The 13163-nt window shown below is 35.2% G+C and overlaps 2 protein-coding genes across 2 annotated transcripts in view; both read right to left on the bottom strand.

Annotated features, from left to right (window-relative positions):
• LOC136820675 (integrator complex subunit 4-like) overlaps window positions 1-13163 on the bottom strand; it is a 159987-nt gene that overhangs the window by 71316 nt on the left and 75508 nt on the right. The window lies entirely within an intron of this gene.
• Window positions 1415-7980, bottom strand: LOC136820684 (ubiquitin-ribosomal protein eL40 fusion protein). The gene is made up of 5 exons (XM_067076883.1): window positions 7873-7980; window positions 5438-5546; window positions 4973-5059; window positions 4199-4301; window positions 1415-1534 (listed from the first exon to the last, which is right to left on the bottom strand). The coding sequence occupies exons 2-5, from the start codon at window positions 5538-5540 to the stop codon at window positions 1441-1443; spliced, it is 387 nt and encodes a 128-aa protein (XP_066932984.1). The 5' UTR covers window positions 5541-5546; window positions 7873-7980; the 3' UTR covers window positions 1415-1440.

The raw sequence follows: 13163 nt of genomic DNA, 5'->3' as shown, positions 1-13163 counted from the left end.
TCGAAAATCACTCATCCAATTCCCAAAAGAGACTTAAAACTTTCCTGTGAGAGTCAGATTCTTCCACTTAATTGCTAATTATAAGTCGTTATAACGTTTCAAGCTGCGAGAAAGATGCAAAAGACGTGTTGTGTACACGTTTTTTTTTTTTTAAGAAACACACTTTTAAGAAACATGAGGCTCAGAATGCCAAAAAACTAAGAAACATCTAAGAAACATGCTGAGGCTGAGAATGAGAAAATAACATTTTTTAACTCTGTGTTTTTAGAACCTTCCAATCTTTGCATGAAAATTAGGCTGATTATATCAAAAAGTTTAGAAACATGTAAGAAACATTTAAGGCTCAAAAGGCCGATTTCTTAAGAAACATTGAGGCTGCTTGGTAAAACTAGTTTCTTAAAAAAAAAACGTGTATAAGAAATTCAATGTTGACACCGGAAATTTTCAAACTTCAATCTCAAAAAAACCACCTTGCCACCACGTGCCTTCAAAGGATTTTCATACCACAATGGAGCCAAAAAACACTCAAGTCTCATGTATGGTAATTTCAGCTCTTCTGGGGACAGTCTTGGAAAGATATTTCCAATTGAAAATTTCGTGGCACTATAAGCATTTTGTCTGAATTTCTTGTTTAATGATGTTTTTCTCACATTAGATTTTAAAAATGTATCCAGCTTGGAATGCTAGCCTTACTTTTAAACTTTTTTTCCTGCAAATGTAAAAAAAGAAAGAGCTAGAGAACTTTTTAAAAATAAGACTGGTAAAGATTTAAAAAAATCAGACATCTTCGAGCCGCCATGACAAAGCTAGAACATCAATTGTTTTCTGAAACAATGAAAATACAATGATCGCTCTCCATCGTTTGATGAGTCTTTTATCCAGTGTATAATAAATCTTTGTTGTAAGGAGTAATGATTGAAAAACACTATCATAAATTTTAATCGATACTCGTCCAGATAGTTTGAAATAGGCTCAATTACCTATCGATTATCGAAATATTTATTTTCGAGGCCGAAATATTTTTCGATGTTAAAGTATTTTATGCCAATATATTTTTTTTGATGTCCCTCCCCTTTTCGATTTACGGCCACCATATATCTTTATCTAACTCGAGATATTAATCCATAAAAACGACCTTTTTCAAGTGTAAATAGCAAAATTTGCAATAGAACCCTTGCGAAAAAATCTTTTCATGTCTCAAACGAGGGTGGACGAACTAAAGTCAGTTGTTAACTCCCTGGAATTTCAATAATATCATCAAGATAAAAGGCCGAAAGTTTAATAAGGCCGAAATTAGTTGTTAACTCCCTGGAATTTCTTCTCGGATTACCCCCTAGAAATGTTCGTGATAAGTTCTAAAACGGAATGGCCCATTTTCACACTTAAAGTGGGAAGAGGAAAAAGAGACGTTATGTTTTGACAGTGAAATTGTAAATAACTCTATTTGAGCTTCTTTTTCGGTCTCAAGTTATTACAATGACCGCACTTCTTCTTGCGGCAATTCTTTGCACGTGGGTGAAGACGAGCGTAGCATCTGAAAAAGAAAAACAATTTCTTTAAAACGACTGTCAGCCAAGAGAGAAGGAATCAATTAATCCCTTTTATTAAGCTACCACAAACCGTTGAAAGTGTGTAGGAGAAGCTGGCCTAAAATACCTCAAAATTCTTCCCGACATGCATCCGTGAAGTGTGTACAGTATTAAGTTTGGCAAGTCAAAGGCAATAGGCTTATAACATCTTAATTCTTCAAAAGGGCTATATTATTACTTCTTTTTAAAACTTTACACCTATTTCTAGAAAACCCAGTAATATAAAATTGTTCTTGTAAAAAGTGTGTACTTTAATTAGATCAATTTTTTGCAAGATGGACTTTTTTATCAGATTGAAGAACAAATGCATTTTCAGTTTTTTGTTTTTTTTTTGGACCCACTTAAGTCTTGCAAAAAGTATCAGATCAAAGTACAGTCTAGGGATTTGAGGCTGGTGGCAGTTTGATGTGCTTTCGGTACTGTCTCATTTTCTCACCAAGCTTTGAGGCAACATGCCCTTTGTTGAAATCAAACCCAGGATTTAATTTGGCTAAAATGAGATAGCTGAATGAGATACTAAAATTGTCAAAAATTTATTTGATTTAACAAATGGTCATCCTTTGAAGTTTTGTCAGAATTCGCCAAATATAATCCCTGCCAAAATTAATCCACTTAGCGTATAATTTGTAATTTATAGTGAGTGCAGGTGAGTGATTGCACCTTCGGATAGAAGTGTTTATCATGTAAACAGAGCAGCAACCATCAGACATCTAAGGAAGGGCTAGAATCCATCAGTGAAATATGTGGTGTACACATTCTCTCAGTGGAAACTGCGAATTTAGAATAAAATTCATCACACAGTTGCTGACAATAGACCTTATCGGAGTTTTTTATTTTTCTAAAAAAGCGATGCATTGTGGGATTGTTTCGAGTGTATTACAATAGAATTCCCTCGAGGAGTTCCTAAGAGATTTCTATTGTAACACACTCGAAACAATCCCACAATGCATCGCTTTTTTAGAAAAATAAAAAACTCCGATAAGGTCTATTAAGCTGATGCATTAGCTAAACAAGATCGATTACACCTGTCGAAAAACTGAAAAGCAAAAGCTTTTTCCTACTACTGAATAAAATTGGCTGAAAAAGTATGACGAGACAAAGTTGTTTAAATTTTTATTAGCATTCACAACCATCAGACATCTAAGGAAGGGCTAGAATCCATCAATGAAATATGTGGTGTACACATTCTCTCAGTGGAAACTGCGAATTTAGAATAAAATTCATCACATGGTTGCCACTAACAGAAAAATCTTAATACTTGCTAACTTCTACAACGACAATTTGTGTTCAAATTTAAAACCAAGAAAAAGGGGCAATTGAAGCTGCACTCATCCCCTCTGATATATTTAAATTAAAATTTTGAATTGCTCTAGGTTAATACAATCATTAAATTTCTGAAGCTTTTTAAGAAAATTGAAACAGGTTATCCCAAATTTTATCCCGAACTCTCAGATGAGAATTTTATATACGATTAGCATCCCCTTCATCAAAACATATCAGAGGGGATGTGTGCAACCCACAATTCACCAGGTCGTTGGGAAATTCAGTTGGTAACTGCCTTTTAACTCTATTTTACCCATTTTTGCCCCTAGTTCCCTAAAGAAGCATAAAAGATTGTTGGAAAATTCAAGAAAAACATCGGTCATAAAAAGTGACACAACTTGAAAGTTATTTCTTTTCAAGGCAGGTTAACCTCCCTATCCTGCGATGATATTTCTTGCCATTTTGATATACTTTGAAAGAAGAAATTTTGGCGAGAAGAAGTTTTGTCGAATCAGCCCATCCAAAAATTAGTTTTGCAAGAATTAATTTTGGCAAATGATGAAAAATAAACTTGACAAGAAGAAATTTTGGTTAATTTGTTCGCCAATTTACCCAAATTGCTTCTCTCAAGGTAGGTTACTAAGGTCACAATTTAAATAAACTTCTTTTCGACACTGTTGCTGTCTTATAAGACCACCACTGATTGATTCTTCAAAAATTTCACAAGACCTGTCTTTTGTGAACCCATGTACGAAAATTTAATTTCTATTATGTAAACAGAGCAGCAACCATCAGACATCTAAGGAAGGGCTAGAATCCATCAGTGAAATATGTGGTGTACACATTCTCTCAGTGGAAACTGCGAATTTAGAATAAAATTCATCAATTGGTTGCTGACACAAAGCAAGGCTCCCTAATTTTAGAACCAATATACATAAAATTCTCTGGGCACCACATTATTGGTATTTTAATACCCCTTGGTAATAGAAATTTTTTTGAGTATAGCACCATGTCACTAAACGACAATGTCTGTGATTATAGTACAGAAAAGCTTTTCAAGAATATTTTTAAATATCTAGGATTTTAAATATTTGGATAAGTTTTAGTACCAAAGGGTTCTCAAGAATTTTGTGCAAACCCCAATTCAGAGAATTGGTCTTATTGAGACTCTTTCCCAGTTCTAAAGTAATTATTAGAGATGATACACGACTATCACATCATGAAGATTTTTTGCCAAATGATCATGAACGTACCAAATGTACAATTCAGATGACACGCTAGATTTTCATCATTTGTGTGCAAATTGAGACAGGGTGACGAGAGCAAGAAATCAATATTCAACTTACTTTCGGCAGATCATTTTTTCACAGTTGTACTTTTGGGCCAAAAGTCTCAAAGAGGGCTCAATGACACCACCTCTCAATCGGAGTACAAGATGAAGGGTAGATTCTGAAATTAAATTGTAAAATTTGAAAATCAGTTTTTCAAATTCAAAACAGTTATCATATACTCTCGGGTGCCTAATAAACGTACAGACCAAAATAAACGTACAGGGGAGAGAATAAAATTGGAATTAATAAACGTACAGGCTGAAATAAACGTACAGGCGAGAAATCAGAGCTAAAATAAATAAACGTACAGGCTGAAATAAACGTACAGGGAATAATCTACCAATTTTTCAAAAGTAGAACATCTAGATCGAAACGACTGACTTAAGTACATGTATCTTATAGATCAATGACAAGTACTAAATAAGCAAAACGTTCGAATTAACTCGCGTAACACTCGAAATCTCCCACGATACGTTCGAATGTAATTAACCGCCTTTCAACATATATAGATATTTTTGCAGTATGAATTGGGCGATATTGGGTGAAAGTAAAAAAACGTACAGGAGGGAATAAACGTACAGGCGGGAAAATTCTTCAGAATAAATAAACGTACAGTTCCTAATAAGGTGCGTACAGGCGGGAAATTTGATACGAAAAAAATAAACGTACATGTACGTTTATTAGGCACCCGAGAGTAAGTTTAAACTTTTAGTAGTAAATAGAACTCTCTTAATGCCTTTGTTAATTTGGTCAACGCAGAATTTTTAGGAAGCTGATCAACCGAACTACCTTTTTGGATGTTGTAATCAGACAAAGTTCTTCCATCTTCTAATTGTTTTCCAGCAAAAATAAGACGTTGCTGATCTGGTGGGATTCCTGAAAAGAAACATATTTTCCTCGAATTAGATTTCAAAAATTCAACTCGCCAGGAAATAAGTTTGTGATAGAAAACAGGAAATTAATATACACGCTTTTTCTTTTATAAGAATAACTTCTATAAGAATATCAGGGTGAAATTTCGGGTTTAAAACAATAGACCTATTGTTTAGAACAATAGAAAAATAAGAATGATGCTCACCCTCAACCAAAGTACACTATTCTTATAAAAAAAAGCGTGTATTTTCACTGAAGGAAAGTACTATTGTCAACTGGAGAAATGTAAAAATTAAGTTTAAGCAAAAACTTATGTGGTAGATTTAGATTTGATTAGGAAAAATGATTTTTGTTGAAAATATTTCCGATTACGGTTCTTACCCTCTTTGTCTTGAATTTTTGCTTTGACATTGTCAATAGTATCAGAGGGTTCAACCTCAAGGGTGATGGTTTTACCCGTCAAAGTCTTGACGAAAATCTGCATGGTGAACTGAAAAAAAGGAAATAAATGTATAAGTACAATGTGCTTTAAATTCATGGATTCTAATAGCACTGGTTCAATTTCTTCAATTTAAAGTTCAACTTCTTCAATAATTTACATTAAGTAATATATTTTCCCTTGACAGATTCATCATTGATCTGATGGATTAAACCTTCAAAAGTAAACAAAAATTATATCCATTTTTTGGCAAGTACAGAAATAGCAGTTGGGTATCAGATTTAAACTTTAAGCCCTAAACTTTTTGTTCAATCCACTACCACTCGACAATGTGTCACCTCATGTCATGAGCTCAAGTAGATCAAGTTTTCAAGGATCAATTTTTGCATATCTTGCCCTTGGCGATGAAGTAATTACTTCAACTTTTCTGATTCCTGTTATATTCTTTTGCATTTGGTTGGTTTGGTGATAGTTGATTATGTTTGATGGATTTGATTAGCACGATTATAATTAAATTTGCCCATTCCTTTAAAGTTTAAGTGTGGACGACTGCCAATTCACTATCAGATTAGAGTGTTTTAGAAGATGGAAGCGGGCAGACATTGGGTTTTCTAGGAGACAACGGGTCTAGGTTGAGTAAAACAGCATCACACCAAGAGACGTCAAAATCAAAAACAACAAAACACACAACACAAGGAAAATATCTTTTCTTGCCTCTTGTTAGAAGAATGGAAGAATGTACTTATGCTGTCAATTTTTAAGCGTTTTCTTACTTTTTCTAAAACTATGGCCCCTCTTTAATCATAAATGCTGTATCTGTTTGTTTTTGTGGTTGAGGAGAAAGCATCCCACAAACCTGTAGGAAAGGATGAATATGGAGGTCACTCTCATATCAACTAATTTCCCTTAACCTTTTAACATGTGGAGGTTTTTAAAGAGCAAGATGATTTTTGGATTGTTAGGCCTGGGTCACCAATAGTTGTGTTCGCAACATTTCCAGCTCAAAAATGTGGGTTGGTTATTTGACATCTTATATCAGAAAAATTCGCTCTGAATGTAGGCGGTCGGTTTGTTCAGGGTACAAGAATCATTGAGCGCGCGAGCTGCTATGATTTCTTATTCTATATACTGATGGCGAAATATATAGCATGGTATGGGCTGACAGTTTGAATTTCCCATTTCCTAATAACGGTTGAAAATACAGCCAATCAAATCCTGTTTTACTGGTCACACTTTCTTAAAGAAAGCGCAACTTCCGAAATTTGGTTTTTATTTTAGTAAGTGAGGACACACTAAATTCGAATTTCCCACTGTAATTTTTTTGAGGTCAAAATTGGACTCACACCCGTCAAGTATTCATCAGATTTAAAAAAAATACGCAGACGGGTTTCTGTCTAGTGCCTTTGTGGATCTGGGCTTTAGGCTATTTCTTTTTATTACATTTGCGGTTGGATTCCAGGATTGCACGATTGCTTGAGGAATTTCAAAAACTGAGTTTGTTTGTGATAAAATGAAAAAAAGGTTCCAATTTTAGCTACACATGGTCAACATGCTCCATTGCAACAAACAAATCAATCTGATCAATGCTTATGAAAAGTCAAGACAATCTAAAATTTACTATTTTTTAGGGCGGTATACCCATAAGAAAACAAAATTGCAACAGAGGGGCTGCACAATTATTCCAGATAAACAAAAAACAAATACTTGGGTAAAACGCTGTCAAAAGTTTTCAAGTGAAGGAAGAGGTGAAGATTTGGATAAATTATCAAACTAAATCAACTTTTTACAGACTGAACTAGTCTTACTACTATCGCTTCCAACAATTGCGAGCCATCGATTAGGTTCGATAAATTTCTTTCACTCTCTTAGCATAGGGCCATTCCAGAAAAAAAAAATTACCCCCTAATGGATGACATCAATTTTTGAAATAAATTTTGGCACGGAATTCCAGGCAAACTTTAAAGAGAAAGTACTGGAATTCCATGAATTTTACTTAATTTTGCATTAAAGTATTGGAATTCCATGATTTTTTTAGGTTACAGTAACGGAATTCCACTGTTTTGATAGGTATTTTGTAAATTTGTTACGGAAATTCCGGACTTTCTTGAAAGCAATTTGCTACGGAAATTCCATGTCATCCATTGGGGGGTAATTTTTTTTCTTCTGGAATGGCCCAATTAGGATGCTCCTTCTCTTGATCAAGGACTTGAAATTCAGTCAGAGATATTATTTTTAATAGAAGAAGAAATATTTTACCAGACCAGACTGAGGATATAAAATAATAACTTCAGACAAAAATTAATTGAAACAAACAATTTAGCTTCCAGAAATTTAGGGTGGTCGAGAGTAATTCAGAGATAAATTGAACAAATTTTACCTGCTTTCCACAGCGACAGTGCCTTGACAGATTAGAAAAGAAACTTAGAACGATTTTGAAGCATGAGAAGGCTGAGCACCAAAACGAGGCATGCGCAAAATGGAAGACACATGGTTTTGAGCTATACTTACGGAACCACGCGAAGAAACATAGCTCAAAATCAGTTGTATTTTGCAGCAGAGCTGAGCGGTCATATTTCGTCCCTGCATTTTTCAACTTTTTATAATAAAAGGTATTTGTTTAAAACAGAAAACTTTTCTTCATTATAACTGGATTATCCAATGTTAAACCTTGCTTTTTTGTTTCTATTCTATTTCTTATCAAATTCCTGAAATTTGGACCTGTCTCCTGGGTCTGTGGTATAGTGGTCTTTGACCTTGGTTGCACAGGCGACTGAGGTTCGATTACTCACAGCAGTTAACTTAGCAAGTGAATGAATCTTTGCTTGGGTTAACCCATGCCATGTCAGTGAGAGGGGGTGGGTAGTTCAGCCAGACAGGCAGTAGAACGCTCATTGAAAGCGTCAACAGTTGTGAAAATTGAAAATAGGCCTTCTCTGCAACTAAATTATTGAATAGAAATAGAAATCCTGGTATTCTGAAACTAAGGGGACAAAGGCAACTCCAGAAAATGAAATCTTGTGTGTGAGAATTAGCCGTATACCATGAAGTCGGGTAATTTGCATCATTTGAGGGCTATGCATGTTAGCCTCTACTGATGCAAGTTACCCGGCCGATCTCACGTTACACAGGGTTAGTGATTGTGGTATAGTGGACATCAACCTTGATTCCTGTACAGGCGACCAAGGTTCGATTCCCACTCACAACGGTTCACTTGGCAAGTGAACAAACCTTCGCCCAGGTCAACCCATGCCATGTGAAGGGAATTGGGTAGTCAGTTCAAGCAGTTACATCAAAATGCCTCGAAAATGTCAATATGAAAATTGCGTAATCAGAGAACGTATGTCTCACTCATTATATAAAGGCCAAGACAAACTTTCAATAATTGGATTGTAACATCGAGTTAAGTCTCTTTTGTTAAGTCACCAGGGGTAAATAAAACAGACCTTGATACATTTATCATTCGTTTTAACTTGACGATTCGTTTAAAACTCAGCCTCCTAAATATTTGGGGTAGGTAAAATATGTACAAAGAAATTTGTACTTTTCCAACCCGGCGAATCTTTAAAAAAGAAGCGAACAATAAAATATAATTACCCTTTCCAAATAAACCTCTTCCGTGGCGAGCGTAGTCTACTCTGACGTAATTGTAAAATTTATGTGATGGGAGTTTGACATAGTAGTGTAATGTTGTTTGGGGAATTATGAAGGTCTCTGGGATCCCGATTGCATTTATTCAGGTTGATTTTTTATGACTTCTAATGGTACTTTTTCTAACGAGTTTGATTACTCTGTTCTCACACTTATGTCTTTTTTTTTCGCGTCTTTTTCCGTGATTACAATTATTTATATTTTTAAAGACAGGTAAGAAGGCATATTGATGTAACTGTCAAGGTGCTGACAAGATGCTTACTCAAAGCATCCATAGTTGCGAGAATGGGCTCCCAGAGCCTCCTGCAACTCAACCATAATAGATAATAGATTGCAAAGCGTGATCCAGACTCCACCTCTCGCAAGTTGCTAGCAAATTAAGAGTCACTCTGAAAATCCCTGAAGATTATTTTTATTTAACTATTTATTTACCATTTGAACACTTAAAATACATGAGACGGTATCCACAAAATAAAAAAGGAAGGAGACCGCCTTATAGCCTGGACTAATCATAAAGATGCGGCCACCTAAGTCAAGTAACAATTGTAAAATACATAAATTATTTCAGTAGATTAATTTGAAATTTTTTTATTTATTTACGGATTAAAGATAAGCTGTGGGTAGGGGGTGTGCTCAGTATTCCCCAAGACAGTGAGTAAAGGCAAGAGATTTGACAAAGCTAGAATCAGATGAGCTCAGAGTAATATTTGGATAAGATCGCTGAATACTATTCCATTGTATTATGCAGATTTTAGACAAAGATTTGTTACCAAAAGTAATGGTATTGTAGGAAAGGAACAAAAAGGAGCTTCAATCTTGCTCCCCTGGTACCTTGATTATCGTCACCTTCAGCTTCAAGCTGAACAAATTCAAAAAAATTAAGAAGATCTTGGGGTAATCTATTGTTCAGGAATTTGTGAAGAAATGAAATATTAAGAGATTTGACTAGGTCAAAGATTTTATTTTAAGAATTTTAAGATCAGAAAAGAGTGGAGACATTGAAAGGAATTAAAAATCATGAGACGTAAGGCTTTCTTTTGAAGAATAAGTATAGGTTTAGATGTGGTGTTTTCAGTGAGGCCGCAGAGCTGACAACCATATTGGAGATGAGAGTGAAATAGAGCGAAGTAGATGTTAACTAGAGTTTTTGTTGGAACGTAGTGTCTGAGCTTAGATAAGATACCATTTGCTCGAGCAAGTTTGGCTGACAAAAAGAGACAAAGTTGAAAGCCTTAATGCCTCAAACACACTGCACAAACATTAATTTCATATGCTCTTTTCTTTTAGTTCTTCTAGTGTAAATGTTGCCTTAATAAAAGTTGTCGAACGATCAAACATTTTTATTCAAATCCAATGGATAGAAAAATTTTACTTTCATTCTCAGAAACTCTGCATGATCTTCAGTTGCTGTTACGTCAAAAGAGGGCAACAAATATTTGCGCTGCACAGCTATGTTTCGCCGCTGCGCCAAAGTCGTAAAGGTCAGGACATAAAGTAAATCATCTATCTATCTATCTATCTATCTATCTATTATGGTTGAGTTACAGAAGGCTCTGGGAGCCCATTTTCGCAACTATAGATGCTTTGAGTAAGCATCCCGTCAGCACCTTGAACTGACTACCCAATTCCCCTCACATGGTATGGGTTGACCCGGGCGAAGGTTTGTTCACTTGCCAAGTGAACCGTTGTGAGTGGGAATCGAACCTTGGTCGTCATAAAGCTTTTGCTTTCGCAGCTTTGGCGCAGCAGCAAAAGATATGGCGTAGCGCAAGTTTTTCGGGTTTACAATGAGTTCTGATGTAAAACTAATCATAAAATGATATTTTAGCATGGATAATACTGCTTTGCGACTTCGGTGACTTAGCGACTTCGGGGCAGTGACAAAACATATTACGCAGAGCAAGTCTATGGTATGAGTTATATATCTTTTAAATCTGAAACAGCTTTGCAGTGTTGGCCCTGCGACGAAAGGATATTGTGCAGCGCAGGTCTTTCACATATGGTATGAGTTATCTTATGTCTGAATAAAAAAACACTATATCCTGTGAAATGTTGCGCATCGGCGAGGTAATCGTGCAAATTGCCATCCCTTTGCCTTTTCCTAGGGTCCAGGTCAGGGTTGGGCTTTTCTTAGGATCCAGGTCAGGGCCGAGTTTGAGAAAGTATAGATTGCCACAAAATTGATGCTCATGTGATCGCCTGATTGTTTAAGTATATCCAAGGCAAGTCTGCAGTTAGTTAAGTTCTACTAGTGTGGTCATGTTACAAAAATACAGGCTGTTTGTAGGAAAAGAAAATATCTAGCTGAAACTTTCTCGAGACCTTCTCTATAGGATGCTTATGCCTCAGAAAAAGATCCCCTAAAATCCCACTGGTGGAACAAATGTATCCTTTTTTTGGCAGTTTCTATTTTCCCCAGGCAAAACCCTAAGGGTGAAATTTTTCCACTTTTCGCCACATTTTGGTCTAAAATTGACCATAAATTCAGATGAATTGCATCTTCTAGGTGAATTATCTTGAATTATGCCCCCTGCCACCATGTTACTGGTTGTCTGACTCAGAGATAACTTTTCAATTAGATTGTTTCTGTCTTTGCTGGATCTAGGGCTTTTGATTAAGAAAAAATGAATGTAGAGAAAAATGAGAGATGATATTGTACTACCGGGTGTCCCAGAAAAAAGTTCCGCTCTTTCAAGTGAATTTTCTCGAGTTCTATGAACTTTTAAATAATGAATCTTTTTGCATTGGAAAGAAGAAGGATAAACTTAAATTTTGAGGAGTCATTTATTAAATTAAGTCAACTTGATCAAAAGTTATAGCCTAAATGCTAAAACATCACTTTCCAAAAAAGTCAAAAAAAGACGAAAAAAGAGGAGATCAAATCATCATAAAGAAAGCACTTCTTTTGCCAATTTATTTACGCTCAAAGTTTTTTCCATGCAGTTCTTTAAGGTGTCTTTATTTTATTGTTAATTCCTTATCTTTTCTTTGTCTAATTTAACGAGCTCCCATGGGCATAATCAAGGGGCACGATGCTTTTTCGAGCTCCAAACATTCATCAAAATCTTACCAAGAGTTTACAAAGCTTTTTGTTTCTTTGTCTTACAATGAATTTAATCCCCTCTTTTTTCGTCTTTTTTTGACTTTTTTGAAAAGTGATGTTTTAGCATTTAGGCCATAACTTTTGATCAAGTTGACTTAATTTAATAAATGACCCCTCAAAGTTTAAGTTTATCCTTCCTCTTTCCAATGCAAAAAGATTCATTATCTAAAAGTTCATAGAACTCGAGAAAATTCACTTGAAAGAGCGGAACTTTTTTCTGGGACACCCGGTATGAAAATATCAAATTCAAAAAACAAAACAATTTTAAGATGAGATTTTAATAGACCTTTTGCCAGCTGCCGATGTAATTTCAACTCCATAATAAATTATTGTTGCAAAAATAATGGCCGGTGACTGGTAAGACTGGAAATTCTTGGTTTGCCGTCGTGAATCCGGCCCTAGATTTTGAAGGTGGGTTGGACGGTCAGAAAATCTTTGTCATGCATGGAATTTTTGTCTACATTTTTGTAATTTTTGAAGAAAAAAAATTCTCTTTGTCGAAATAGCAATAAAAGTTTTTAGGTCGGCAAGTTTAGAGAGGAGTCGGTTGGCTGATAGCAAACCATCATTTTAACAGCCTAATTGCTGGTCATTTTGTAATTTTTATCGATCATTCCAAAGCTCCTTCATTTACCCTGTCTGGTGAAAATATAGAAATGACTTTGGTTATACTTGCCTCTCTGATTCCAAGAATTGACTTTTCTCTTCTTCAATTTGAATGCTATCAAAAGTTGCAGCCTATTTTGTCTCTACTGCAGACTGTTGCCGATTATATTGAGACAGACTTTAGCTTGTCTGCTTTCCGTTCAAAATTACTAAAATTTAAGCATGCTGTTTTTCAAAGTTTCAAAAATCTTCAAAATAAAAAAGGTTTCTCATTTTAACCTTGGTAACATTTTTAAAATGTTTTCCAAGGG

Source organism: Clytia hemisphaerica, unplaced genomic scaffold (assembly GCF_902728285.1).
Source record: "Clytia hemisphaerica strain Z4C2 unplaced genomic scaffold, Clytia hemisphaerica genome assembly, whole genome shotgun sequence".
NCBI classification, from domain to species: domain Eukaryota; kingdom Metazoa; phylum Cnidaria; class Hydrozoa; order Leptothecata; family Clytiidae; genus Clytia; species Clytia hemisphaerica.
This window is presented reverse-complemented; position numbering and strand designations above follow the sequence as displayed.

What these genes read in the sequence shown, in the direction of transcription:
- LOC136820684 (XM_067076883.1), bottom strand. Translation starts at nt 5,540, where the DNA reads ATGCAGATTTTCGTCAAGACTTTGACGGGTAAAACCATCACCCTTGAG. An exon ending in AAAAATTCAAGACAAAGAGG is followed by an intron (nt 5,060 to 5,437) that starts GTAAGAACCGTA and finishes GTTTCTTTTCAG; the next exon opens with GAATCCCACCAGATCAGCAA. An exon ending in GAAAAAATGATCTGCCGAAA is followed by an intron (nt 1,535 to 4,198) that starts GTAAGTTGAATA and finishes TTTCTTTTTCAG; the next exon opens with ATGCTACGCTCGTCTTCACC.